Raw genomic sequence first — 25,952 nt, 5'->3', positions numbered from 1 at the left:
GAAAGGCACTGGCAGCGGGGTCCTCTAGCAGCAACCCACAGAGGTTCCGCCTTATGCAGTCTGGGCCACAGCGAGCCCCATTCCAGCACCAGTCTGTGTACAGGCCACCACATCAGCAGTGGGGATATCAGCTACCTCAGCAACCACAGCCATAGGGAGTGGCTAGGCCTCCTGTTCCTCCATAGAGCGAGCAGAAGATTTGGGTGCCGCAGCAGGGTGCGCCCAAATTTGTTCCCTTGTTGCAACTGTGGCCAGCCGGGGCACTTTGCCCGGAACTGTCCGATGCCACCAAAGCAGGGCCAGCAGTCCGGTCAGCAGAGCCAAAAGCAGAATGTGGCTCATTTCAAGCCGGGGCAAGTGCACTACACCACCCTCGAGGGTATTCCTGAGGGAGCTCCAGTGATGACAGGTACGTTCTCAGTTAACGATCACCCTGTCATAGTATTATTTGATTCTGGGGGGTCTCATACTTTTATTAGCGAAGAGTGTGCAGTTAGACTTGGGCTGGAAATAGAAAATATGTCGGTTCCCTATAGTATTCATTCACCTGGAAGGCAATTACTAACCAACCAAACGGTCAAGCAAGTGCCTTTACGGCTTCAAGGAAAAATCCTTGTCACTCATTTAATTGTGCTACCAACACAGAAGGTGGATATTATCCCTGGTATGAATTGGATGAAATTTCATGGGATCCTTATGGACACTTTGTCATATTCTGTGCATATAAATTCTCATCTCCATGGTTCTATGACCCTATCTCTAAGGGACCATGAGTTAATTACTCCAACTGTGAGTCACACCGAGGGCAAGACTTTGGCTGACATACCAGTGGTGTGTGAATACCCGGATGTTTTTCCGGAAGATTTATCCGGGATGCCACCGAATCGCAATATTGAATTTGCAATTGAATTGCAACTAGGAACGGCACAAATTTCCCGAAGACCTTATCGGATGCCACCCAATGAACTGGTGGAATTAAAGAAGCAATTGCAAGAGCTGCTCAACATAGGCTATATTCATCCTAGCACTTTGCCCTTGGGCTGTCCAGCACTTTTGTTAAAAAGAAGGATCAAAGTCTCAGATTGTGTGTGGACTATAGACTTCTGAATGCCGTCACAATCAAGAATAAATATCCACCTCCTTGGATTGATATTTTGTTTGATCAGCTATTCGGGGCCAAAGTATTTTCCAAGATTGATCTCCGCTCGGGTTATCATCATATCAAAATCCGAGCCGAAGATATTCCTAAGACGGCTTTCTCTACCAGATATGGACTTTATGAATATCTGGTGATGTCCATCGGGTTAACAAACGCTTCGGCACATTTCATGTATCTCATGAACTCAGTATTCATGCCCGAGCTAGATAAGTTTGTCGTGGTTTTCATCGACGACATTCTTATATTTTCCAAGAATAAAGAAGAGCATGCAGAGCATCTTTCGCATTGTCCTTCAGCGTCTCAGGGAGCACAAGTTATACACCAAATTCAGCAAGTGTGAATTTTGGCTCAAAAAGGTGCAATTTCTAGGCCATGTCATCTCGGAGGATGATATTTCTATTGACCCCAGCAAAATCCGAGATGTGCTAGATTGGAAGACCCCTGAGACAGTTTCGGAAATTCGAAGTTTTCTTGGGCTAGCAGGATATTATCGCTGGTTTGTACCAGACTTCTCCAAAATTGCTAGGCCCATGACCGAATTGCTTAAGAAAGGGGTGAAGTTTGTTTGGGACGACAAATGTGAACAGGCTTTCCTGACCTTGAGAATGTTATTGACGTCGGCCCCTGTCTTGGCTCAGCCGGACGTTACTCGGCCTTCTGATGTTTACTGTGATGCATCAGGTACGAGTCTTGGCTGCGTTCCCATTTCTGCCTTTGGCTTAGCCAGATATTGCTCTGGCCTTGACATTTTTGGGTAATGCATTAGGTATGGGCCTCGGCTGCGTCCTTATGCAAAATCAGCGGGTGATTGCTTATGCTTCCAGAGCTCTCAGGCGGCATGAGGAGAATTATGCTACTCATGACTTAGAGCTAGCAGCAGTGGTCCATGCGTTGAAAATCTGGCGACATTATCTTCTGGGTAATCCGATTCATATATATTCAGACCACAAGAGTCTCAAATATATTTTCACCCAGAGCGAGCTGAATTTACGCCAGAGACGGTGGTTAGAGTTAATTAAGGATTATGACATGGAGATTCATTACCACCCGGGCAAGGCAAATGTTGTTGCCGATGCATTGAGTCGCAAGGCAAGTTGCAACTGCGTCTCAGCTACAGTTTTGCATTAAAAACTTTGTGTCAAGAAATGGAGAAGATGAATTTGGCTATTGTAGCTAAGGGTACTCTTGCTAACATTGTTCTCACTCCAACTCTTCGAGATCAAGTTATTGCGGCTTAGAAAGACAATATTGGCATGGAAAAGATTAGGCAAAGGCTCAGAGAAAATGACCCTCGAGTGGCATGTTTCCATTTAGATGGCGAGGGTGTTTTATGGTTTAAGAACCGGCTGGTGGTACCTAAGTATTTAGAACTCCGGAAACAAATTCTTGAACAGACTGACCTTTCTAGGTATTCCATTCACTCGGGCAGTAACAAAATGTATCAAGATCTCAGGCAGCGGTTCTAGTGGACCAGGATGAAACGTGAGGTCGCCAAATATGTGTCCGAGTGCGATATCTGTCGAAGAGTTAAAGCAAGTCATCTCAGACCTGCTGGTATGCTACAACCGTTGGATATCCCTTCGTGGAAGTGGGAGGATATTAGTATGGACTTCATTGTTGGTTTGCCTCCCTCGTCAAAGGGATATGACTCTATTTGGGTTATCGTTGACCGCCTCACTAAATCCGCTCATTTTCTTCCAATGAAGACACGTTATTCCTCTCATCAATATGCTGAGATATATTTGGCCCGCATTGTGAGTCTTCATGGTGTACCCAAGACCATCATTTCAGACCGAGGCTCACAATTCATTGCACATTTCTGGGAACAATTGCAGGCCTCTCTGGGCACTCAGCTTATTCGCAGCTCAGCTTATCACCCTCAGACCGATGGTCAAACTGAGCGAATCAATCGAATTCTGGAGGATATGCTTAGAGCCTGTGTGCTCTCTTATAGCAAGAAATGGGATGAATGTCTGTCTTTAGCGGAATTATCTTATAACAACGGTTATCAAGAAAGCATCAGAATGGCTCCTTTTGAGGCACTATATGAGCGAAGGTGTAGAACTCCAGTGAATTGGTCAGAAACTGGGGAAAGAAATGTGTTCGGCCCTGAAATGGTCAGTGAGGCAGAAGAACAAGTCCGGTTCATACAGGAGAATTTGAAAATAGCCCAGTCTCGACAGAAAAGTTATGCGGATAAGAAACGTCAATCCGTCTCATTCCAAGTGGGAGATCATATCTACTTGTGGGTATCTCCAATAAAAGGAGTGCAGCGCTTCGGAGTGAAGGGAAAGCTCGCCCCTCGCTATGTTGGGCTTTTTCCTATCATTGAACGGTGTGGGCCGGTAGCATATCGCTTGGAACTTCCTACCCAATTATCCGCGGTTCATAATATTTTCCATGTCTCTCAGCTCCGGAAATGCCTCCGTGTTCCAGAAAAGTTGATTGACATAGAAAAGTTACAACTGGAGCCCGATCTTGTCTATCCGGAGTATCCAATCAAAATTGTTGATCACAAGACCAGGGTCACTCGGAATCAAACCAGTGATTTCTATAAAGTGCAATGGAGCAATCACTCCGAGCGGGAAGCCACTTGGGAAATAGAAGAATTTGTTCAATCCAAGTGTCCTGAATAGCTACAAATCTATCGAGGTAACTAACATTCGCTCTCGTTTCAATTTCTGCATCACCATTACAATCTCGGGACGAGATTTATTTTAGGGGGAAGGATTGTAACATCCAGCCTCGCGGACAGTCCGCTAGGGAGCGGCGGACGGTCCACCAGAGTAACGCCCAGATATTTATCCTGGTTGTGGGACCTGCCTTTCATATCTTCTCTTCTCTTCCTCACGACGACCAGAGGCGAGCTCCGCTCGAGCGCTTGCGCCGCCGTAGCCCCCTTCCATCGATCTCCCTCCTCCGGCCACCATACTTCGATGCCTCGCGCGAGAACCTTCCCCGGCACCTCCTCCACCTTCCCCAACCCCCAGCCCAGCTTCTCCCCGGCCGGAATCGCCCAACCACCGCTTGTCACCATTGGAGGCGCTTGAAGCTTTGCTCCACCGTCGATCCGCTTCTCCGGTCATCCTCCGCCCGAACCGACTGCGGGAATGGATTCGTGATGAGTCACTTGTGCCCCCTGGCCTCTTTCCCCCTCCCATTGTGCGCCGCCGGCGCCGGTGAACCGCCGTCGCCGCCGCCGCCGTGCTTACTGCCGCCTGTCGGGTGGTCTGCAAAAGCGAATCACGGACGGTCCGCCTAGGAGGGCCGGACAGTCCGCAGGTCAAGTTAGAAGTTATCCAGAGAGGATGTTGTCTCTGGTGTTTTCGTAGAATTGAACTGCGGACGGTCCGCTATTGGAGAGCGGACAGTCCGCCATAGAGTTCGAACTTTGTCCAGAGACGATGTTGTCTCTGGTGGGTTCCGCAGGCTTGAACTGCAGACGGTCCGCGTTTGGAGAGCGGACAGTCCGCCGTAGAGTCTAGGATTTTATCCAGAGATGTTGTCGTCTCTGGTGGATCGGCAGAGTGACTACGGACGGTCCGCCAAGGGGGGCCGGACAGTCCGCAGTAGAGTTTAAAATTTGTCCAGAGGCGTCGTTGCCTCTGGTGGTTTTGCGGAGTTAACTGCGGACGGTCCGCTACTTGAGAGCGGACAGTCCGCCGTATAGATTGAAAATTTGTCCAGAGAGGTTGTTTGTCCAGAGCGGTCTATCCAAGTGGCGGACCGTTCGCAGGGCAGTCCAGTTTGAAGTATAGTAGTTACATCATTGAGCTGCACTCAGTTATTTCATATGCATTCGTGTAGCATTCGCCGTTGAGGACATCCTGTATGAGGTGATAGCGGCACCGCAGGAGCAGCCGGATCGAGCCCAGGAGAAGAGGCGTGAGAACCCGGCCCAAGGCCCGTCTAACCCTAGCTCTGAGCAGCAGCCTGAAGGCAAGCCCCGGTGCACATCATATTAATTTAAATTATGACACCTAGATATGTTTTTATTACTTGTGCATTATGTTTAGGAGTTGTTTCAAACCCTAGTTGCATGAACCTTAGGTTTCCTTGAGTTATACTAGTATATATAGGAAGATAAAAATGCTATGCTAAATAGGGTTCGGTAGAAGTCGAGTAATTTTTGGTTACTCACGTGATATAGATTGTTTTTATGTTTCCATATATGAGTTACTCATCTTGGGATGGAAGTCTTGGAATGAAAGAAAGAATAGAATCGGAGACCGGGCGGGAGAGATGTAGTTCCGCCTGTGTCGGTTAAAGACTGAGCCGTTGTCGGCCCTGCTGATCATGTTTGAACTGTACTAACCGCATTCCGGGAGTAGGAGGTAGTCGAAACCGGTAAGCCTAGTACTGCCTCGTTTCGAAAGTACAGAACTTCATCACCACCCCTTAGGGTGAGTCGAGTAGTCGCGGAGAAACGAGATGCATATATTTACTTTTGGTGGTCTCTCATTGAGCTCGGCTGACTATATGTAGGTGGGGCGGTTCTGTAGTTCGAGGCGGGAAGGGGAAGGGTTGGTGCGTGTGGTCCAACGGAGCATACGCATGCCGTGTTGGTTATGTCCACCTTGCAAGGTTAAATCGAATCAATTCGCCGTCAGTCGCTCTCGGACAAGGGCACCTTGATCACTGTGTCACAGCGTAGTATCGAGTGGGAGTATGTATGGCATATGGTTATATTCACTTGGAATGTTATTATATGCTTTACCATGTTTGCTCTAGATATGCCAAATTTAGATGATGGTCAAGATATATAGAAGCATGAGCTAAAATATGGAAATAAGGATTCACTTTAGTCGCTTTTTCCACAAAACTAACCACCAGCCAAAAGCTTTGCATGTCTAGATATGTGGACTAAGTTATACCCACTGGTCGGGTAAGTCTTGCTGAGTATTAGTTGCTCAGGGCTTTTGTTGAAACATTACTGCAGGACACGCAGACGTAGACTTCTGTCTCTGCTGCGCTAAGTTCATCCGCCGGGATGCAGAGGGATGGGAGGTTGTGGAGTCAGACGTTTAGTTAGGGATCTCCTTAGGGTACACTTTTGGTAGTTGTAGGCCTCTTTCCTCTAGTTGAACCCGGATTTCAGTAATGCAAAGTTTGTAAATTATGTATTTATTCGAATTTGGTTTGTAAAACTTAAGGTAAAGTCTTATGAATATTTGCTGTATTTTTTAATTTCTGTGGTGCATGTACCATCTGCGCTCACCTTCACGTGGGACTATCGGTGTTGTTTCGATCGGGACGTGGACTGAGAAAGGGCTGTCAAATTAAACCATTAAGCTAATGCACCCGATGTGTTCAAATGACAGCCATTACATTTAATTGAGAGTTTTAATTTGGCGGTTCCGTCGCACGGGCATTGTGCAGCCCATGAGCATGCCCGCAGCAGCGGCCGGCGGCGGCGCCCACTCGCATGCACACGGCCGGCGGCGGGGCGCGCGGCGACTGGCGCCGCGGGCGGCTATGACACCAAGGCCGGCGTGAAGTGCCTCGTGGACTCGGGCGTCACGGCCGCGGGCTGCCCCGGCCATCTTCTACCAACGTGAAGTCCAGGCACGGATCGATCAACAAGCACGCCAGGGAGGACACTAGAACACATGAATGTGACATTGGAGACTAGACTACAAGACCTCATCAACGGAACAAGACCTATATATCGATCAGAAGGAGAAAAAAAAATTCCGAACCAAATTCCCTTAGTTATTGTTGTACATTGCATGCACACGGCACGAACCCGGTCGACGCCGCCGTCAGGGGTCGAGGTGGATCGGCAGCACCGTGCTTCATGAGCTCCAACCGAGGCCGAATGACGACATCAACCGCCGGAACCGACCACTCGTCTCGCCGGCACCGCGGTCGGAGACGACGTTGGTGCTGCTCTCGGCCGCGGCTGCAGCAGCGCGGCTCAGCCCAACCGCTGGAGATGCAGGTGCTGGCCGTCCCGGAGAAGCCGCGGCTGGCGCCGGGGATGACGAGGGTGCTGCCGACTGTCACAGCAGAGAAGCAGATGGTGGGCTAGTGTCGACGACTGCGGACGAGCCCGAGGCAGCATGCGATGGGTCGGGGCGCCGTGACACCCGCGTCCACGAGGCACTTCACGCCGGCCTTGGTGTCGTAGCCACCCATGGCGCCACAGTCCGCCGCGCGCCCTGCCACCGGCCACGGGCATGCGCGTTGACGCCGCCGCCGCCCCAGGCTGCTGCCGCAGTCGTGCGCGCGGGCTGCACACCCGCCCCTCCGGCCGCCGCGCAAGCACGTACACGCTCCGCCGTTCGCCGCTGGCCGGCCCTGCCGAGTGCGCCTGGCCTTCTCACCTCTGTTTCCTGAAGAAAGAGGATGATGAAAGAGAGAAAAGAAAAAAAAGATAGCGGGCCCACATATCAGGGCTGCCTAACGGAGAACTAGACGGAATTTTATCGGAGTGGTACACACGTCAAAAAAAGTTCGCACGATGGCATACACATATCTCCGAACTTTTCAGTGGCATACACGTAACAACGAACTTTTTTAATGATATATATGTAAAAGACTCTATTCTTTATGGGTTCGGAATGGTCTAGCGCCAGTACTCTTGGTTTGGAATTTTCTCGACCAAATCCCGGCGATGCTGCTGCTGATGCTCGTTCAGCTTTTCTAAGGTTTGGGGCTCGTCGTCGAGTTTGGTTTGAGAATAAATGGCCTGCGTCGGCATCCGATGGAGGTCGTCTATGGAGAAGAAGAATAATAATAATACCAGCAGACCCTGGATGTACTTTTTCTTATTTTCTGGTTTTACCAGGGTCCTGGTTGTAAAGTGGGGATGTACTGTACTTCTAATTTAACTAGAAACACAGCCGTATATGGTTCTAACTTGATCCATATGGATTCACTAAGTAATATAGTTCTTGCTACTGTACCGATTACCGTTCTAACTTTTCAATAAGATGGACTGTGCTATCCCAAAGTGTTGCCTCACACATTTCATACCCGGATTGGGGTGACTTTTACATTATCTTTGCAAAAAAACCAAAGAATTTTAATATGTCGAAGGTTCTATCAGCCTTGTCTATACCGTACAAAAAGGTGAAACAGTAAGCCAGATTTTGTTTAGAATTGATGGCACATTCTCTAAGGAGCTATATATGGCAGTGACAGCACAAACAAATAACCTGCAACTCTATGTAGCATTTTCCATCTCAATTTGTTGCAAGATGCAATTCTTGGTGGCTTCAAACACAGTTATAGTCTGGTAGTTATTGGTACTGTGTATCACCAAAGGCAAAATTTGCTCCCAGACGCTACTCAAAGGCGACTTTTGCTGGAACCCACTAGAAAAGTTTGGCTTAAATTTATAGTTATTTGCTGGTGGACACTTCACCTAATATTATATTTAGTTTAATGGAAAACTTCTGAAATTGACTAAATTACTCTCGTCTGGAACAGCTAAGCTGTGCTTTGCGACCGAAAAAAATAGGATCACGAACTCCCCATAGCTGGGTAGCCGTAGCGGGCGAGCAGCAGCACCTACTCTTGGCGGCACGTGGTGCCCGCTCGAGATGGCCATGGCGGCATGGCGCTCGATCCCGCACAGGGCCCTCTCGAGGTGGCCGCGGTGCTCGATTCCGGTGCTGGCACCCACTTCCGGCGATGGCGGTGCTGAGAGGGCCCACAGGTCTTGCATGCAGCACTTCTGCAGGCCAACTGATTGCCTGATTCTTCGGCTTGCATCTCTGTAGATCAGCTAGTATAATTACTTGATTAGCTTCCTTGCTCACGGCGCATTCAATTCAGTGCATCCAGCGACTCGCATACAAGCTCATGGCAGCTATCGTCGCCTGCGGCTGGATCAAGCACCTCGTGGGGGCGCTGGCTAGGACGGTGTAACACCCCAGTGTTAATCATACCTATTAATTATTAATCATAGCTAAGCATCATTATTAGTGCTAATTATACTTGATTAGTTATAATTCATGTTAGATGAGTTATAAGCTAATGCGCTTGAGATGTTCAAATAATGGCTATTACATTTAATTTAGAATTTTAATTTGACGGACGGGGAGCGGAGGCTGCTGACAGCCTAAGGCATCACAGTTGCAGCCTCCTCACACCAGCGCTAGCACTCTGCGGGAGGGGAGGAGAGGGCCTCCACGGGTCTGCGCGCGTCGGGGAAGACAGCGCGCGCTGGGGAGGGCTGCCGCCCAGGAGAATCGGCGGGCCGTCGCCTATTCGTGCGGTTGCGAACGGGAGAACGACGGCGCCGGGGAGGGCTGCGCGCCAGGGCGGCAGCGTGGCCGCCGCTGGGGAGGAGAATTGGCACGCTGCCGGCTATTCGCGTGCCGCGAGCGCGAGGAGTGCGGCGGCGTGCGATGGTTGTGCGAGAGGAAGAAGGTCCGTAAAGAGGATAAGGCAGCAAGGTTAAAATTGTCATTTCCCATCACTCTCCAATTAAATTGATTAAAATAGTGCTTGCGGTGTTTTGAGAAAATGTACATGGAAACTACACAAAATTGAATCTCCTGCTCCACCTCCACCGTGGGTGGCGATGCCCCCCCCCCCCCCCCCCCCCCCCCCCCGCCGCTGCCGCCGCTCCACCCCCCATCGCCAACCCAGCCTTCCCCGGCGGGGCCGCCCAAGCTCCTGCGCCGCGTCCAGGTCCCCCCGCCTGCCTCTACTGCTCCTTCGAAGTCCCTGCGTTGGGCGGATCTGGTGGATCTTTGGCCGGATTCGCCGCCGCCCCCGCCTAGCTTCGGTCGTCCTCCGCCAGATGCTGTTGAGTTCGTGCCGGCTACTCCCTCGCCAAGTCCGCGCCGTGCCCCGACACCCTCATACGCGGATGTGGTCCGGCGCTCCCCTCCTGCATTTATGCCGGCTGGCCATGCCTACCGTCCGCCGTCCGGCCGCCATGACGCCTTTAATCCGGTGCGGCATGGTTCTGCCCGCTTAGGGGGGCCTTCGCGCGCGCACCCTCTGCACTTTCCTTCCTCCTCAACGCTAGCTGGAGGACGTCCCACCCATCAATCGCCGGAGGACGGGTGGACTCGCGTGCTGCGCAGGAGGGGGCATTCAAGCGCCGCTCCGCGGCCGGGCGCCAGGCGCCTTGATGCCCATTCTAGCCGCGCCCACCAATCCGCAGCGACACGTCGAAGCCTGCATTCATGGCGGAGGTCTCCACCAGACCGCTCCACCTTTGCGTCCCTGCAAGCTTTCAAGAGGCGGACGACCAGGTGCTGCTTCATCTGCCTGGCTTCGGACCACCGTGCTGCCAGTTGCCGCGACCCTGTCCAGTGCTTCTCCTGTCGACACTCGGGGCACAGGAGGCTCGCTGTTCGGAGCGCCGGATGCATCGGCCACCCCCGCGCCCTCGTGGTCCGACCGCGTCGTCGCCCTCGCCCCGCCGTCCCACCGCCAACCTCCTCCAACTTCTCCGCACCACGCCGCCCACCCTCCTCCTCGCCACGCCGCTCACCCTTCCGCGCGGCGTCCCCTCTCATCGCGTCGTTCCCACACCCCTCCTCCTCCACCACCCCGTATTGCGGCGACCAGGTTGTCTCAGCTGGGGGACCCCTGTGCCAGGCTGGATGAGGAGTACTTCTTCGTCCCCTACTCCTTCAACCTGGGTCAGGAGACCCAGGAGTGGGAGGGCACGGCTCTGGTCGTGATGGCCATGAGCGCGCCGGCTTTGACGGGATGTGTCTGCACCTATGTCGTGGAAGCCGTCGTCCTCGACGAGATGTGCCTGCACCGGGGGGACGTGACTGTCTCTCGTCACCAGCCGCAACCGTTCTTGCTCAAGTTCGCCGACCGCCGCCTGGCGGACAAGGCCGCCGCAATGCGCTGCATCAAGCCTGGAGACAGCTCTGGGAGCGGCCATGTTCTTCAAGGTGCGCCTCTGCCTGGAGGGCATCCCGGTCAATGCCTGGAACCCGGAGATCATCGAGCGGCTGATTGGCCGGTCCTGCGCGCGGGACTGCATCGACACCAACCTTCTGCACCCGGACGACACTAGGACCATCGACGTTTGGGCATGGACGCCCAACCCGAGCAGGATCCCCAAGTGCATGTGGCTGGTCTTCACCAGCCAGGGGGATGCGTCCTCGTCGGTCACCGTCTCCGCAACACCACCAGCTCCGTGGCAGAAGGGTGTCAAGTTCAGGGTGCTTATCTACCGGGAGTGGATATACAACTACACTTCGGCCTCCACGGACCACTACGGCGACGGCACGGCCCCGGCGTCGGCGGAGCCAGAGCGGCACAGGCTCACGTGGCTTCGTGGGGTCGTGGACGGCGAGCCGGCCCTGGCGCCTGTGTCCCCCCCCCCCCCCCCCCCCCCCCCTTCAATGTCCTGCCTCCGGTCTAGACAGTGCGGCAGGATCGGCAGGACGGCGACCGCCGGGCTCGTCGCCTCGGTGGGGGGCATCCCGACGTGCGCCGGCGTGGTCGCTTCGGCCACCCCGACGGGGACGATGATGAGGACGAATGCCGCCACCAGCCGCCACGCTACAACAACGACCACCCTGACCGTGGCTGGGAACGACACCACCACCGCGACGATCAGGAGGACGGCGACGGCAACCCGGGCAACCATGGTGCCCGCACCAGGTCTCTCCACGGGGCCACAGGCGCTGGCCAGGAGCCGGTGTTCAGGGATCGGGAGCGTTCGCCTCCACGCCACCACTGGGGCTCTGGCAAGGGCGACAGGTGTCGTGACGCTAGGCTGAGAACGACGCTAGGCTTAGTCACGACCTGGTGATGCCTGTCATGGAGGACTACATCCACAAGGCGCTCAGACTCGTCGACAGATTGGGGATCGCCGACGCGCCGCCACTGGAAACCAGTTCCCAGCTGGGGAATGAAGCCTTGTCCACCAGTGCGGCCCTTCCCACTCTCCCGGGGTCGGATGGGGGCACCGGTGACGCTGACATCCCCGTGCCGGTGGCCTTCCAGAGGCTCAAGCGCACGCTGCAAACTGATGCTGCCGGAGCTGGCCACGACGACACCATGGCTCTGGTGGTTGACGCCCTCGACACGATGCAGGCGGCGGCGGCCCAGGCGACTACAGACCTGCAGCGAGGTCACCACTCCCCCCAGCCGCCGACATCTCCACGCGAAGACCAATAGCCGCAACAAACTCGGGCCTTGGACATCGATGCCAGCCTGGGGCTGGACACTTTCTTCGCCACGCCGCCACCACCAGCCATCATGCCGGGGCCTGAGGTGCCGCGCCAGGTCCAAGTTCGTCGCCGCAGAATATATGACATGTCTAAGGTGCGCCGGAGCACTCGGCTGGCTCGAAAGTGGTCATGCCGGCACTGATGAAGGCACAGATCAACCTTTGCCGCCAGCTTGGCCTTGTTGAAGCTGAGCGGAAGCCGATCGAGGAGGTACTAGTCGACTACATCAACATGTACAGTGGTCCGCTACCACAACACATCATGGCTGTGTTGACCACCTTCTTCGGCATCCACGACGAGTTCGAAATCCAGCTTGACGAGGCGATGATGGAGTTCGCGGGCGTCGGGATCGATGACGTCCACGAGGTGAACAACGACTTAGATGTGTAATTCGGCTCGTGTGCTGCAACTTTGGGGTCGGAGCAATTCGCCTACCCCAACAATGTGTACCCCTCTTACCCTTCTTTTGTACGTCTGAACTACTTCATCGCCGCCGCTGCTGCGACCAGTGTGTTTGCAAACTCTTCTTCAGTTAATCTACGTGAACTTCCTGCGACTACTGTCTTGTTACGTCATGCTCTACTGCTCCAAATGCTCTGTCCTCTTCGTTTCCTAAAGATAATGAATCGCAAGGACCCAATCCGCCCGAGATACGATGATCCAACATGACTGCTCCAAATAGTGACGTCCTGTGCTGGAATGTAAGAGGGTTGAATTCCCCGGCACGTTGCATCACCGTGCATGAGCTCATGGCGGCCACCCACTGCCACCTCGCTTGCTTCCAGGAGACCAAGCTGGCCGCCATAGATGGAACCTTCGCGTCCTTCCTGGGAAGCTATAAGCACAATCGGTTCGCGTTTAAACTGGCAAACGGTACCAGGGGAGGCATTCTCCTACTTTGGAACGACAACTACATTGATTTGCAAGACAATGTGGTGAGGCGCTTCTCCATTACGGCCACTGTCTCCATCCATGAATGTGGCACAACCTTCCTGCTCACAGTGGTCTATGGTCCGGCACGTGATAGTCTCAAACAAGCCTTTCTTAGGGAGCTGAAAAACTCCAAGCCGGTAGATGCCTTTGCTTGGCTCGTCCTGGGTGATTTCAATCTAATCTACCGTGCTCGGGATAAAAATAATCACAATTTAAATCTGCGAAGAATGCATCAATTTCGGGCAGCCCTCTCCTTCTGCGAACTGAGGGAAATTCACCTCCAGAACCAAAAGTTTACTTGGAGCAATGAGAGGAGACGACCGACCCATGCTTGACTGGACCGAGTTTTTTTTGTAATGAGCGTTGGGATCTCACCTTTGAGCAACACGTCTTACAGGCACTGGCAACTTCTCTCTTCGACCACTGCACACTGGTACTCTCAAGCCTTGCGAGTCCTAGGAGGCCGAGGCCTTTTCGGTTTGAGAACTTCTGGATCAAAATCCTGGGTTTTTACGACAAGGTGCGCGCGGTATGGCAAAGAAGCTCGCCACACTCACAACTGATCCGCATTCTTCACCACAAACTCTCTTCTACGGCAAGCCGTCTACGTAGGTGGAGTCAGTCCATACTCTCTGATGCAAAAAAGAAGTTGTTCATGGCATTGGAGGTGATAAAGAGGCTCGATATTGCCCAAGAGAGCAGGGACCTCTCAGACGCTGAGCTAGCCCTCCGGCATGGCCTCAAACGTCGAGTCGTGGGCCTAGCAGTCATTGAACGAGCAAGGAAAAAACAAGCTTCAAGGATTACAAATCTAAGGGAAGGGGACACCAATAAGAAATATTTCCACCAAAAGGTGATTGCACGTCGAATGAAGAACATCATACAACACCTTCATCACTAGGGCGGATGGGCCACCTCCCATGAGGACAAGGCTTCTTTGGTTCATAACTACTTCACTGAAATCCTGGGCCCACCGATGCCGCGGGTGAGGGATTTCAACTAGGGGGTCCTAAATGTCCAGCGCTTCGATTTGGAGGCCTTGGCGGCACCTTTCACCGATGATGAGATTTTGAAGGCCATATCTCTCACGCCCTCCAGTAAGGCGCCAGGCCTGGATGGTTTCACTACAAACTTCTTCAAATCCTGTTGGGAAATCATTAGGGGTGACCTCATGGCGGCGCTAAACACTTTTCATGATCTCCGGTGTTTGAACTTTGACCTACTAAACACGGCGAATATCGTGCTTCTCCCAAAAAAGGAGGGGTCCGATAGTATTGGGGACTACCGGCCGATTAGCTTCATCCATAGCATCGCAAAGTTACTTGCTAAAGTCATGGCACTACATCTCGCACCAGTGATGGAGCAAATCATTTCCAAGAGCCAGAGTGCCTTTATTCGCGGCCGCAGTATCCACGACAATTTTCTTTATGTGCGTAATATGGCAAGGAGATTCCACAGAAATAGGACCCCGATGCTCCTCATAAAACTTGATATCTCCAAGGCCTTTGACTCGGTCTGCCGGGACTAAATCCTCTCCCTCCTGCAGCACATGGCCTTCCCGGCTCGCTGGAGAAACTGGCTGGCGGCAATCTTCTCCATAGCGTCGTCGCAAGTTCTGCTCAATGGCATTCCGTGGCCGCACATCCCCCATGGTCGCAGTCTGCGGCAGAGGGACCCGTTGTCGCCCCTTCTCTTCATTCTGGCTATTGACCTGTTGCAGCGCCTACTCAACTTGGTCACGGAGGCAGGCATCCTCAGCAAAGTCGCAAGGGATCGTGCAAGAATGTGGATCTCATTATATGCGGACGACGCAGTCATCTTCCTGCGGCCTGATAAGCAGGAGATGAAGGCCTTGGCCCGCCTCCTAAACTTGTTTGGTCAGGTCATTGGGCTACAAACGAACGTCCACAAGTCCTCCATTGCGCCAATTCGATGTGATGGTATTGACCTCGATGATATCCTGGCGGACCTCCCGGCAGCACGGGCAACTTTCCCGATCAAATACCTTGGCCTCCCACTATCTACCAGACGATTACGCAAAGTGGATTTCCAACCACTCATTGACAGAGCCACGACCCGGTTATCGGGTTGGAGAGGCCGTAACATCACGCAGGCAGGCAGGATGATACTCACCAAGACCGTCCTATCTTCCCAACCGGTCTACCTGCTTACAGCCCTAACTGCAACGAACAAGGTACTGGAATCGGTCGACAAGATTCGGAGGAGGTTCCTTTGGGCAGGGGATGAGAACTTAACTGGCGGAAAATGTAAGGTCAATTGGCCAACGGCCGCCAGGTCAACGGACTTAGGAGGGGCGGGCCTCCTAGACATGGACAGATTCGCGAGAGCTCTACACTTACGATGGCTATGGCAGGAGTGGACAAGGCCAGAAAAACCTTGGGCTGGTATGGGCACACCATGTAATGAAACAGATGCATTATTATTCGCGGCATCCACCGAAATTCGTATTGGTGATGGCCGGAAAATTTCCTTCTGGCACACGGTGTGGACGGCCGCCCGCCGCCCAAAAGACATTGCGCCAGATGTTTACTCCATGTCCACGAGGAAAAACAGGAAACTCCATGATGCTTTGGCGGATAACCAGTGGATCCGGGATATTGCTTTACACCCGACCATCAGCTTGCAGCACCTACAGCAATTCGTCGACCTCTGGTTGATCGTGCGGGATGTACACCTTAGCCCGGGGGTGGCTGACACAATCAGATGGAAGTGGACGCCAAATGGAGAATATTTTGCAGCCTCAGCATATCGGGCTAGCTGCACTGCCTTATTGACCCTTTCGTCCATCTGAGATTCCAAGGACGCAACCTTCCTTGTCATCTCTTCTTGCATGGCACGAAGTTTCTCTTCCTGTTTGGCTTTGCTCTTTTGGTGAGTCTTGTAAGAGGAATCTCCAGCCCAAGCAACTTTCCATGGAACCACGCCGATGCCGCGGGCTCATCTAGGGTGTTTCGGATTCTTTAATGCCCTTGTTAGCTCATCATTCTCCCTTTGAGGCTGGAATGTTCCTTGTTGGGTGTCATCTATTGCAGCGACTAGATCGCGGGACACTTCTTGCATATGCTCGGGCACAACCAAATTTCCATCCAACTAGTTTAGTGTCACGCCATTAGCAAATAACAACCACTTGGATCTATCCGGCCAATCCCAAGTCATCGGCCTGATGCCTCTATCCATAAGGTCCTGCTCCATCTTCTGCCATTTTTTTATTGACTTCTTGTACCCGGCAGCCCCAAGGTGGTGGCTGTACTTCTTATTTGCTGCATTCACCTTGGCCTGTTCGGATTTTTCTTGGACTTGCTCTGATAGTTTGTATTGTTTGAACTCCTCCCAATATGGTTTAACCTGAGGAAGATCATCCCAGTTCGGCTCCTTATCCTTCTTGATGTAATTAATGCACAACTTCTTCTTGAAAGTTGCAAAGGCAAGGACCATCTTTTTCAAGGCACATTTCTTCATAAGTTCTTGGTTAACTCCTTTAGGAAGAGTGAACATATCCTTGAGTTCTGCCCATAGCATTTCCTTCTGATGTGCAGGCACGGCGTGTTGCTGTTCTTCGGGTTTGCTCGATTTCCATAGTCTTGTGGTGATCGGAATTCTTGCCCGAACAATAACCCCACATTGGTTGACAAATTTTGTGATAGCAGCCTCTGGAGCACTTGGACAGCCCTCTGCGTCCACTTCTGTGACGACTTGTCTTCCCTCCATTTTCTTGGTTGGCCGGCGTCTCCCTTTTGACTGGCTCAACGAAGTCGATGCGGAGGTCGACTAAATTACAGAAAAGATATGTTAATCGCAAAACTAATCTACCGAAGTCACCATGCATATAGTTTTAAGATTCATACTGGAACATGCTGCTGTTGATTGGGCGGCGGCGCAAAGTCATCATCTTCTTCATTGGCATCTCCAGACATATTCAGGAACGAATAAGCTATCTGAGCATCTTCTTCAGCGATTGGCTGGGTGGTGTTGGCCCTCGTATCTTTGTTTATTGCGTCCAACATGTATTGCTCGGCGACCTCGTCATCACCGAAGGGGTCCATCCTTAACTGAAACCGTAAAAATATGTTAGAGTATGTGTCCATTCTTAAATGAAGTAGGAGAATTTAATTCTTTGAACAAATATGCGTGTTTGAGAGAGAGAGTGTGTGTGTATGTTAGAGGGACAAAGAAAGAGAGAGAGAGTGTGTGTGTGTGTGTGAGAGAGAGAGTGTGTCTGTGTGTCTGTGTGTGTGTTAGTGGGAGAGAGAGTGAGTGAGTGAGTGAGTGTGTGTGTGTGAGTGTGTGTGTGAGAGAGAGAAAGTGTGTGTGTGTGTGTGTGCGTGTGTGTGAGCGAGAGAGTGAGCGTCGGTGACAAGGAGACAACGAGAGGTGCAAGTGTTTTATAGCAGGGAGAGAGCGAGAGACCGAGTGTGTGAAAGGAGATAGCGAGAAGTCGGGTGTGAGAGAAGAAGCGAGAGGTCGGGTGTGTGATCAAAGCAGACTGCGAGAGTTTGCGCGTGTTTGCGTGAGTTAGTTGAAATGAAAGTACAAACATTCACTATATAAGGACATGCACATCTCATAATTGACACATTTGAATTAAGAATTCAGAATTACATAATTGACATTTACATTGAATAAGGACATAGATATTTACATCTCATAATTGACATAGAAATACACATGTAAAGAAAAAGTAATTAAAGGAAAAACTATATCCATAATTCAATTCTAAGAATATCCATAATTGAATTCTAAGAAATATCTCTATAAGAAATATTCTCTATAATTCTCCATAATTCTAGTTCTATAATTCTCTATAATTCACTATATAATTCTAAGAAATATATCTATAACAAATATTCTCTATAATTCTCTATAATTCTCTATAATTCACTATATAATTCTAAGAAATATATCTATAACAAATATTCTTTATAATTCTTTATAATTCTAGTTCTATAATTCTCTATAATTCACTATATAATTCTAAGAAATATCTCTATAAGAAATTTCTAGTAGTGAGTAAGCCTTAGAAAAATTATCAACCCTAATGTCCATCATTAAAATTCGTAAGGTATATATTCATCTTGTAAGGTATATATTCATCATGTAAAACAAACTAAACAGGACTTAAATTTATTTCCTATAAAAAATATTCATGTCTGGTTATTAAAATTCTATTCTCCATATCAACTTCTTCCGCACTCATCCGTCCTCTATATTCAACCTCCATCCCAACTACCTATCATAGACCCGCATGTCAAACTCACTGCCTTCTCTCTCCGCCGCCCTCACTCCCATTTTCTCTCTCCCTGTTCTCTCTCTCCGCCGCCCGCCTCCCAGCACGTCGCCGCCGCCCCGGCTCCCCGACCGCGGCCGGAGCTTCCTCCCCTCGACGGCGTCGCATCCTCCCTCCCCTCGACGGCGACCTCCAAGCGGTGGCGAGCGCGAAGCTCAAGCGGCGCGGCCCCTGCTCCCTCTCTGCTCGAGCCGCCCGACCCTCCCCGGTGAGCAGGTGAGCCGGCGCAGCTCTGGCGCGGCCCCTACTCCCTCCGCTTGCGCCGCCGGCCGCTGCCTCCCTGGCCAGCGCACGGCCCTCCTCACTCCGCCCTCCCTTGCCGCTAGCGTGGGCTGCCTTCTTCCCCAAATCCGGCGCGGAGCATCCCCGAGTCAGCCGGCGCGGCGCATCCCCGGCTCTCGCGCGAGCCCCGCGCGGGATGCGAGCCCCGCACAGCCACGGCGGAGGCGGAGCTCCACGCAGGCGGCGGCCATGGCGAGGCGGAGGCAAGCTTCGCGTGCGGCGGCCATGGTGAGGCGGTGCCGGCGGGGCGAGCCGTTGGGTCCGGCGCCGGCCATGGCGAGGCGGCGGCGGCGGGGTGAGCCGTTTGGGATGGCGCGGAGGCCATGGCGCGGGCCCCGCAATGCCGATAGCAGAGTCCTCTACTCCGCTCAGAATGGCGGAGACGGCTCGCGTCCGCTGCTTTACCGGGTGCGGTAGCGTGCCCCGGTGCAGCACCTCCTTCCACAAAATGTTACTTGAGTAAGCTGTCCAGTATACCATTGCACACAGCCTTGTCTACTCGTCACGACACGCCGACATTGATGAAGTTGATGAAGGGAGTTGCTCTTGCAGTCTTGCTTGCCCCCTATGAACTCTCGCCTCTAATTCGCCTCGTGTTTAGAATCCTGCGTTTTGTATAAGAGAGCAAACTTTCCATTATTACTCCATTCCTAACGCACAATAACAAAGCAAAACATAGGATGGAATTCCTTTGAAAATCTTCCATTCCAAATAGGGCCTGATTCACTATTCAAATACTGAAAAAATTCAGATAAAACTAATACAGAACGTTACCGCTTAAACACACAGTAAACAATACTCAAGTAACTCAACATGTTACATAGAAAAGAAAATGATTACCCGTATTGTTGATATGCTGTACTGGGCAAATGCATAGTTTTCTTTAAGTGAGCGCATTCTACTTTTACAAATTAGCCCTCTCTAGACTCCTGTGGAGGTTTTAGTGGCACGATTTCGGTTTTTTCATGTCGTCAGAAAACATGATTGAAGACTATGTATCTTGGACCATGCGCTCCGTTATTGAAAAAAAAATGCAACTTGACATTAGGTTATTATAATATCATCAAATAGGAAGTGAGGACACCGGCTCAAGCATATGCATGTATGTTTTTTTTTCCGTATATGGAAGATGCATATATGGTGTTTGTACTCTATATAGTGGATGTCATATAGACCGTGGGCAATAAATCTTCAATTATTAGTATAAAACGCATCGACTTTAACTGGAATTTGAAAAATAATTTTTCAATTACTTTTTTGGGAAAATTTTACTAATCTGCAATCAAGAAAAGGTTATGATAAATGTCTCACATGAGCTGCCTGCAGACAGAACATTACCCCACTGCATAATGGACCATGGTCTTCCAGTACTTTCTTCTAATGTTGTAGCATTTCATTTTAAGGGTGGCAAGCCGCAAGCAGGTCAAGAAGGACCTGAACATTGGATTTATGCTGGTTGGTACAGAAAGGGGTACATGTCAGCATGTTCATCTATTTTGTTTACTAAAACCCCCAAACAAGAACAATATCACATTTAAGTCCCAAGCAAACTACTTCCACAGTTCCACCCACAAACAGATTCAAATCAACAGCTGCCTAGGGCAAAATCTACTTGCTCTGCAATAGATTTATTTCAACTTCCCAACAGGCTTCTGGCTTGGCATTGGCAGTATTATCTAGATAACATAGTTGAAAAGCAAACCAATAAACACCCAATGCATCACAATCGTAAAAACTACAGTTACATTTCCATGCTACAGCTTACAAACAAGAGGAATGGTGCAGCATTTCTTCAAGAAAAATTAAGATTATGCCCGTTTCCACCATCAGAGATTTAGCCTAAGACTTTCAAGAATACAAAAGCCGTATAATAAAAAATGGCTAATAAACTTGCCTAGAGCTATTGCAAAACATCCAGTTCATTTTGTGTTTTGCTTGCAGTGACTTAAACTTTCAATAGCTTATAGATGAGGTTACATATATGGCATGACACATTTTGCTCCAGTGCACCGCATGCTGTATGTAGTTTGTAGAAGTGTTTACCCTACCAACTCAATTTTCATCACTGCAGTTTGCATCAAAATTGCCTATCGCACAAGCAGGGTGTCCTACCAAGCCTTGTGAAATAATCATCTCCTGCTATTGGCTGTTTCAGCTTTGTTTAGGTTTGCAAGCTCCTCAATCAGCTTCCTCTCATCACTGCTCAGACGTTTCGGAATCTCAACCTGGATTCGCACCAGCTGGTCTCCTCGAGCATTTGACTTCCCAAGAAGAGGAACACCTTTCTTGGACATCACCAGAGTTGTGCCTGGCTGAGTCCCTGAGGGTATCTTAAGGTCAACCATTCCATCAACAGTTGGGACTTTGACGGTTGTCCCAAGGATTGCATCAATGTAAGAAACCTTGCATGTGTAGAGAATGTTTGTCCCATCTCTCTTAAGAACAGGATCTGAAAGGACATCAATGAAGACATAAAGGTCCCCAGGGGGCCCTCCTCTCCGGCCAGCATTACCCTCAGACCGGACCCTCAGCCTGCTTCCAGAATCCACTCCAGCAGGAACCTTCAGACTGATCCTCTTCGTTCTTCGCACTCGGCCATCACCCCCACAGGTGTTGCAAGGAGTGGAGAATTCGCCAGTGCCACCACAAGTATTGCAGGTGGAGACTTGCTGAAAAATTCCAAGTGGTGTTCTTGTGGAGGAGACCACCTGCCCCTGACCTCCACAAGTTTTACACGTCGTTGGCTTTGTACCTGGCTTGGCACCAGTTCCATCACAGGTAGTACATCCTTCCAGTCTGGTTATCTCAATCTCTTTCTCTACACCAAACACTGCTTCCTTGAAATTGAGTACCAGATTGTAGGTCTCATCATCACCTTGCATTGGTCTGTTCCGAGCAGCACGACCACTGCCCATTCCACTCATTCCACCAAATCCTTCAAACAGTGACTCAAAGAGATCGAATGGGTTTGAGTAATCCTGCAGGAAACAAAATTGATATGTTTCAATGATCCTGCTGATCAAACATTTGATATAGAAACCATGTAGGAACACTTACTCCTGTTCCCATGCCAGCGCCCTTCAGACCTGCTTCTCCATATTTATCATAGATTGCTCGCTTCTCATCATCAGACAAAACCTACAGCATCCATCTTTGCTATGTAAGCTCAGAGAACTGTGTAACCTACTACCAAAAACAGAATTTTGGGAGTTCAGTATGACCAGTGGCCCAACCTCATAAGCATTGCTGATATCCTTGAACTTTTGTTCAGCACCAGGATCTCTAAAACAAAATAAGAAATAAGTGCTTTTATTATTTGACTAACTAGAAGAGAAAGAGATTTAATGTACAAAACGGTATCACGAGTCATGTACAGGTGGCTAAAAGCAGCTGAAATCAACAAAATGATTATTGTAGCTGAAAAAGTGATTCTTGCATTGCGATAGCCAACTCACTTGTTCACATCAGGATGATAGCTCCTAGCAAGCTTCCGGTAGGCTGGAAAACAAAAGGATTCAGGGCCAAAACAGAAAATAAACAATTCAACATCATGTATGTCCATTAGTATCAGGTACTACTGACCATGATGCTTTCAAATTACAAAAAAAATTTAATGGTCCGCCACACAGTAGATATTTTTCATATAAAAAAGGTAATAAAAGGCTAACAATACCAGCTAATCAGATGCAATGAATGACACCAAGGACATCACAATTTGTAGATTCAAATGATCAAAGGGCTGTTCCATGCTACGATAATCTTAAATTAGATGAAATGGTAAAAATTCAGAGATTTTGCATGGTTTCCCCCACATTGGGGCCTATTATGACTTTTCCCTCCTTTTCTCATTTTGCATCATTACCCCTACTGTTTCCAAAATGTTTGCACCAGTGCCACTATTTTTTTGCAAATCAGGGGCAATGGTGCATTGGTGCAAACTGAAAATAGAGGAGGTAAAATTCATAGTTAGGCCTCAAGTGGGATTCATGCAGTTGCATCTAACAATTCAGCCTTTTGAAGAACTGCATTATACTTCTGAGTGCTAGGAAAACAACCCTAACTAGATTACACCTAGGCATACTTATTTACTTACATGAATCTGCCTTTGAAGACAAATCCACACATGCCATTACATGTTCTCGATAAACATTTTAAGAGTAATTGGTAGTCCAAGCTTCAAAAGCTTGACCGAGTCTTTTCCAAAATGACATATATTTATGACCAGAGTAAGTAGTAAACAACTGATACATATCTTAAGTGTTGGGGTTTTTTTATAAGTGCACTATATTATGCAGCAGCATTAAAATGGAATTTACAAGCGACAATTGCAAGGACTTGTATGGTATATTACATGATAACTAAAACCAACAAAAAACAGGTAATAAATTCCTCTAATACATAACTAAGAAATAAAACAAGAATTAAGTGAAAAAATTCACAGCATGAGCAACCAAACAAGATACTAACCACTCTTGATTTCAGATTTACTAGCATTTCTTGAGACACCAAGTACGGAATAGAAATCCTGCCATTTGGATATTCAAACCCATATCAGTATGGAAGACAGTTTTCAGCAATAATACAAGCAAAGACGAAAGACAAAAGAATAGCTCACAGCTTCAGCTCTGACAACGAAACGTGAACCCCTTTTCTGGCGAAATCTTGATGATGGTAAATGGTTTAGTCGTTCGGAAGAGGTCTGTGAATGCAAACTATAACTAGATGACACCAGGTGTTTACCTCTGCCTCTTGTACTGCACAGAGACAGTAAAAACAAACTCAGTTTGCTGGAAAAATTATGTGCATGGTTAGTAGAATATTAATTTGAACATTCTTAGAAAATTTTGCTGCTACATGCTACAGGATTTTTGAGAAAATAATCGAGTGCATCTGGCTTAATTCCCTCCACCTTATTAGATGTATGTTACATTTTACTATTTAGATTAGAAAAATTGATCAGATGACAAGAACTGATAAGAAATGTGGAAGTTTAGAAATGAATTGCAGCACAGAAACTATCGGTTCCACCAAGGGCCTCCTAAAGTGAATTACATGGTACCTAGTACCAAATAATATCCCAACAATCGTGCACAGACATACCCATTATTTGGTGCCAGGAATCTTGCATCAGCAGCATAGGCAGCCCTTGCGACGGCAGGCGATGTGGGTAGCAAGCGAGGCTTTTCACCGAGCTGGGGAACCAAGGCGCCGCTGAACTGTACCAGCGCCATTTAATGTTTCCTGGGCTAACTGCAGGGCTTCAGTCTACCAGCTGCAACATCACGGAGGGCAGAGTTAAGGGTTTTGCTGCATTAGGCATTCCAGGAGCACAACTAAAACTACAAATAATCAGTACAATTCAGAACCCAGGTCAACTAACGGGAGCTCATTCGGGAGCCCGCGAATTAGACCAACACCGGCGCGGCACCACGCAGGCGCGGACCGCCCGATGGTTTTCGCGAGGAGAATCGGAGGTGGTAAGTGCGATACAGTGCGTGCTCGTAACGGGGTCAGATCCAAATGAGCAGAGTAAATAGCTTGGCTTAGGGTTCGGGGCGCTCCGTTTGGGGAGGGAGGCGAGGAGGGCGGGGCGTACCTGGTGGGCGGTCGTCGCCGGGGAAGGGGTGCCGGAGGGCGCCGCGGCTCGCCCGGTCGGGGCCGCCAGGGAAGGAAGGCCACGAGAGGGGCAGAGGCGGGCGGAGAGATAAGAGAGGCAGGGCCGCAGAGGCAGAGAGAGAGAGAGAGAGCTGAAGAGAAGAGAAGAGGAGGGGAGGGAGGAAAAAAAATGAGGAGTGGAGGAGGAGGCTGTTCTCGAAAAGTACAGACCGTTCTGCTGCTCACACTTGCTTCCACACTGGTGGGCTGCTTGGCACAGCCGATCCAAGCCCACTGGGCCTTTCCCCTGGTGGAACCAACTTTCCTCGGCAGGCCCGTTTGCAATTGTAGAGAGAGAGAGATTCAAAGCCCTGAGCCGGAGGATTTTGGGCCCTCATTCTACCGCACAATCTGGCTCACGGTATTAGGTATATGTTCTATCACTCCATCCTAAATTATTAGTCATTTTAGCATTACTAGATACATAAATTTTGCTATGAATCTTAGATATATATCTAGATATATAGGCCGTGTTTATATGCCAAAAGGCAAAACGCAAAATTTTTGTAAATCGTTTGCATGGTGTACTAAATGTAGTCGAAAAATAAATCGCATTACACAAATAGACTGTAAATCGCGAGACGAATCTAATAAGCCTAATTAGGACGTGATTAGAAACTAAATTACTACAGTAATTTATACCTCTCCACCTGAAAAAAAGCCGTTGGGATCAGGGTTACCCGGAGACTCCGGGTATAAGCCCGGAAACTCCGGGCTAGCTTGATTTCGTACACTGAACAGGGTTCCCGGAGACTCCGGGCAACAGGGTCCGGAGTATCCGGCCCTATACCCGGAGTATCCGGGTATGGCAGGACAAAAGTTTTGATTTTGTTCTTTCGAGTGGTGTCTATGGCTCACATGTGTTTTTCTAAGTTCTCTCGAGCACTAGTTCTAGATCAAAACCTTTGAATCAAGTCCCTCTTGATAGTACGGCGTTCCTAAACTCAAATTTCAAATATAAAAACTATTTTCTTGAGTAAGTTTGAGCACCGCCTTTTCATTCCTTTTTTGAGGGGTCATGCATCGTCATTTGATTTACCTGTTCAAACTCATCACCTACACACATGCTCAATTACACCATTAAATATACATGTGTTTTGTCATTTATCACCAAAACCCACTTAGGGGCCTAGATCACTTTCAGTTCTCCAAGTTCCAATTAATCAAAGTATTCTTGTAAATAAAGCATAGATAGAAAGATGGTTAGGGTCACTTGCCTTTTTCCAACGACAAGCTACTCTTACTGCTCTTCACTACTCTTCAGCTCTTGCTCACTTGGAATTCTTGATTCTTCAAGCTTCAAACAATGATCCTTCTACTCGAAGCATTCATCGGGCAACATATAAAGCAAACAATAGGTACAACTAAGAACAATACACCAAAACAAAAGAAAGACTTTAAAAGAGCATACTAAAGAACAAGGCTCGCTGCTACGGTTACGAGAGCACAAGAAACG

At 49.5% G+C, this 25,952-nt stretch overlaps 1 protein-coding gene across 1 annotated transcript; it reads right to left on the bottom strand.

The window, feature by feature from the left end:
- Nucleotides 1-20,561: 20,561 nt before the first annotated feature.
- LOC120678579 (chaperone protein dnaJ A7A, chloroplastic-like) lies at nucleotides 20,562-24,602 on the bottom strand. Its single transcript, XM_039959831.1, has 8 exons — nucleotides 24,438-24,602; nucleotides 23,942-24,113; nucleotides 23,457-23,595; nucleotides 23,309-23,366; nucleotides 22,297-22,339; nucleotides 22,075-22,123; nucleotides 21,899-21,979; nucleotides 20,562-21,819 (listed from the first exon to the last, which is right to left on the bottom strand). The coding sequence occupies exons 2-8, from the start codon at nucleotides 24,070-24,072 to the stop codon at nucleotides 20,971-20,973; spliced, it is 1,350 nt and encodes a 449-aa protein (XP_039815765.1). The 5' UTR covers nucleotides 24,073-24,113; nucleotides 24,438-24,602; the 3' UTR covers nucleotides 20,562-20,970.
- Nucleotides 24,603-25,952: the final 1,350 nt, after the last annotated feature.

Source organism: Panicum virgatum, chromosome 6N, assembly GCF_016808335.1.
Source record: "Panicum virgatum strain AP13 chromosome 6N, P.virgatum_v5, whole genome shotgun sequence".
NCBI lineage: Eukaryota > Viridiplantae > Streptophyta > Magnoliopsida > Poales > Poaceae > Panicum > Panicum virgatum.
The sequence above is the reverse complement of the archived record's forward strand: the minus strand, read 5'-3'. Positions and strand labels throughout refer to the sequence as shown.

Bases quoted from the DNA above. Each gene is read 5' to 3' on its own strand.
- LOC120678579 (XM_039959831.1), bottom strand. From the start codon at position 24,072: ATGGCGCTGGTACAGTTCAGCGGCGCCTTGGTTCCCCAGCTCGGTGAA. The intron at 23,367-23,456 runs GTGAGCTATTCT...TCCAAATGGCAG, and splicing joins TCGTTGTCAGAGCTGAAGCT to GATTTCTATTCCGTACTTGG. The intron at 22,340-23,308 runs GTTAGTATCTTG...TTTGTTTTCCAG, and splicing joins TAAATCTGAAATCAAGAGTG to CCTACCGGAAGCTTGCTAGG.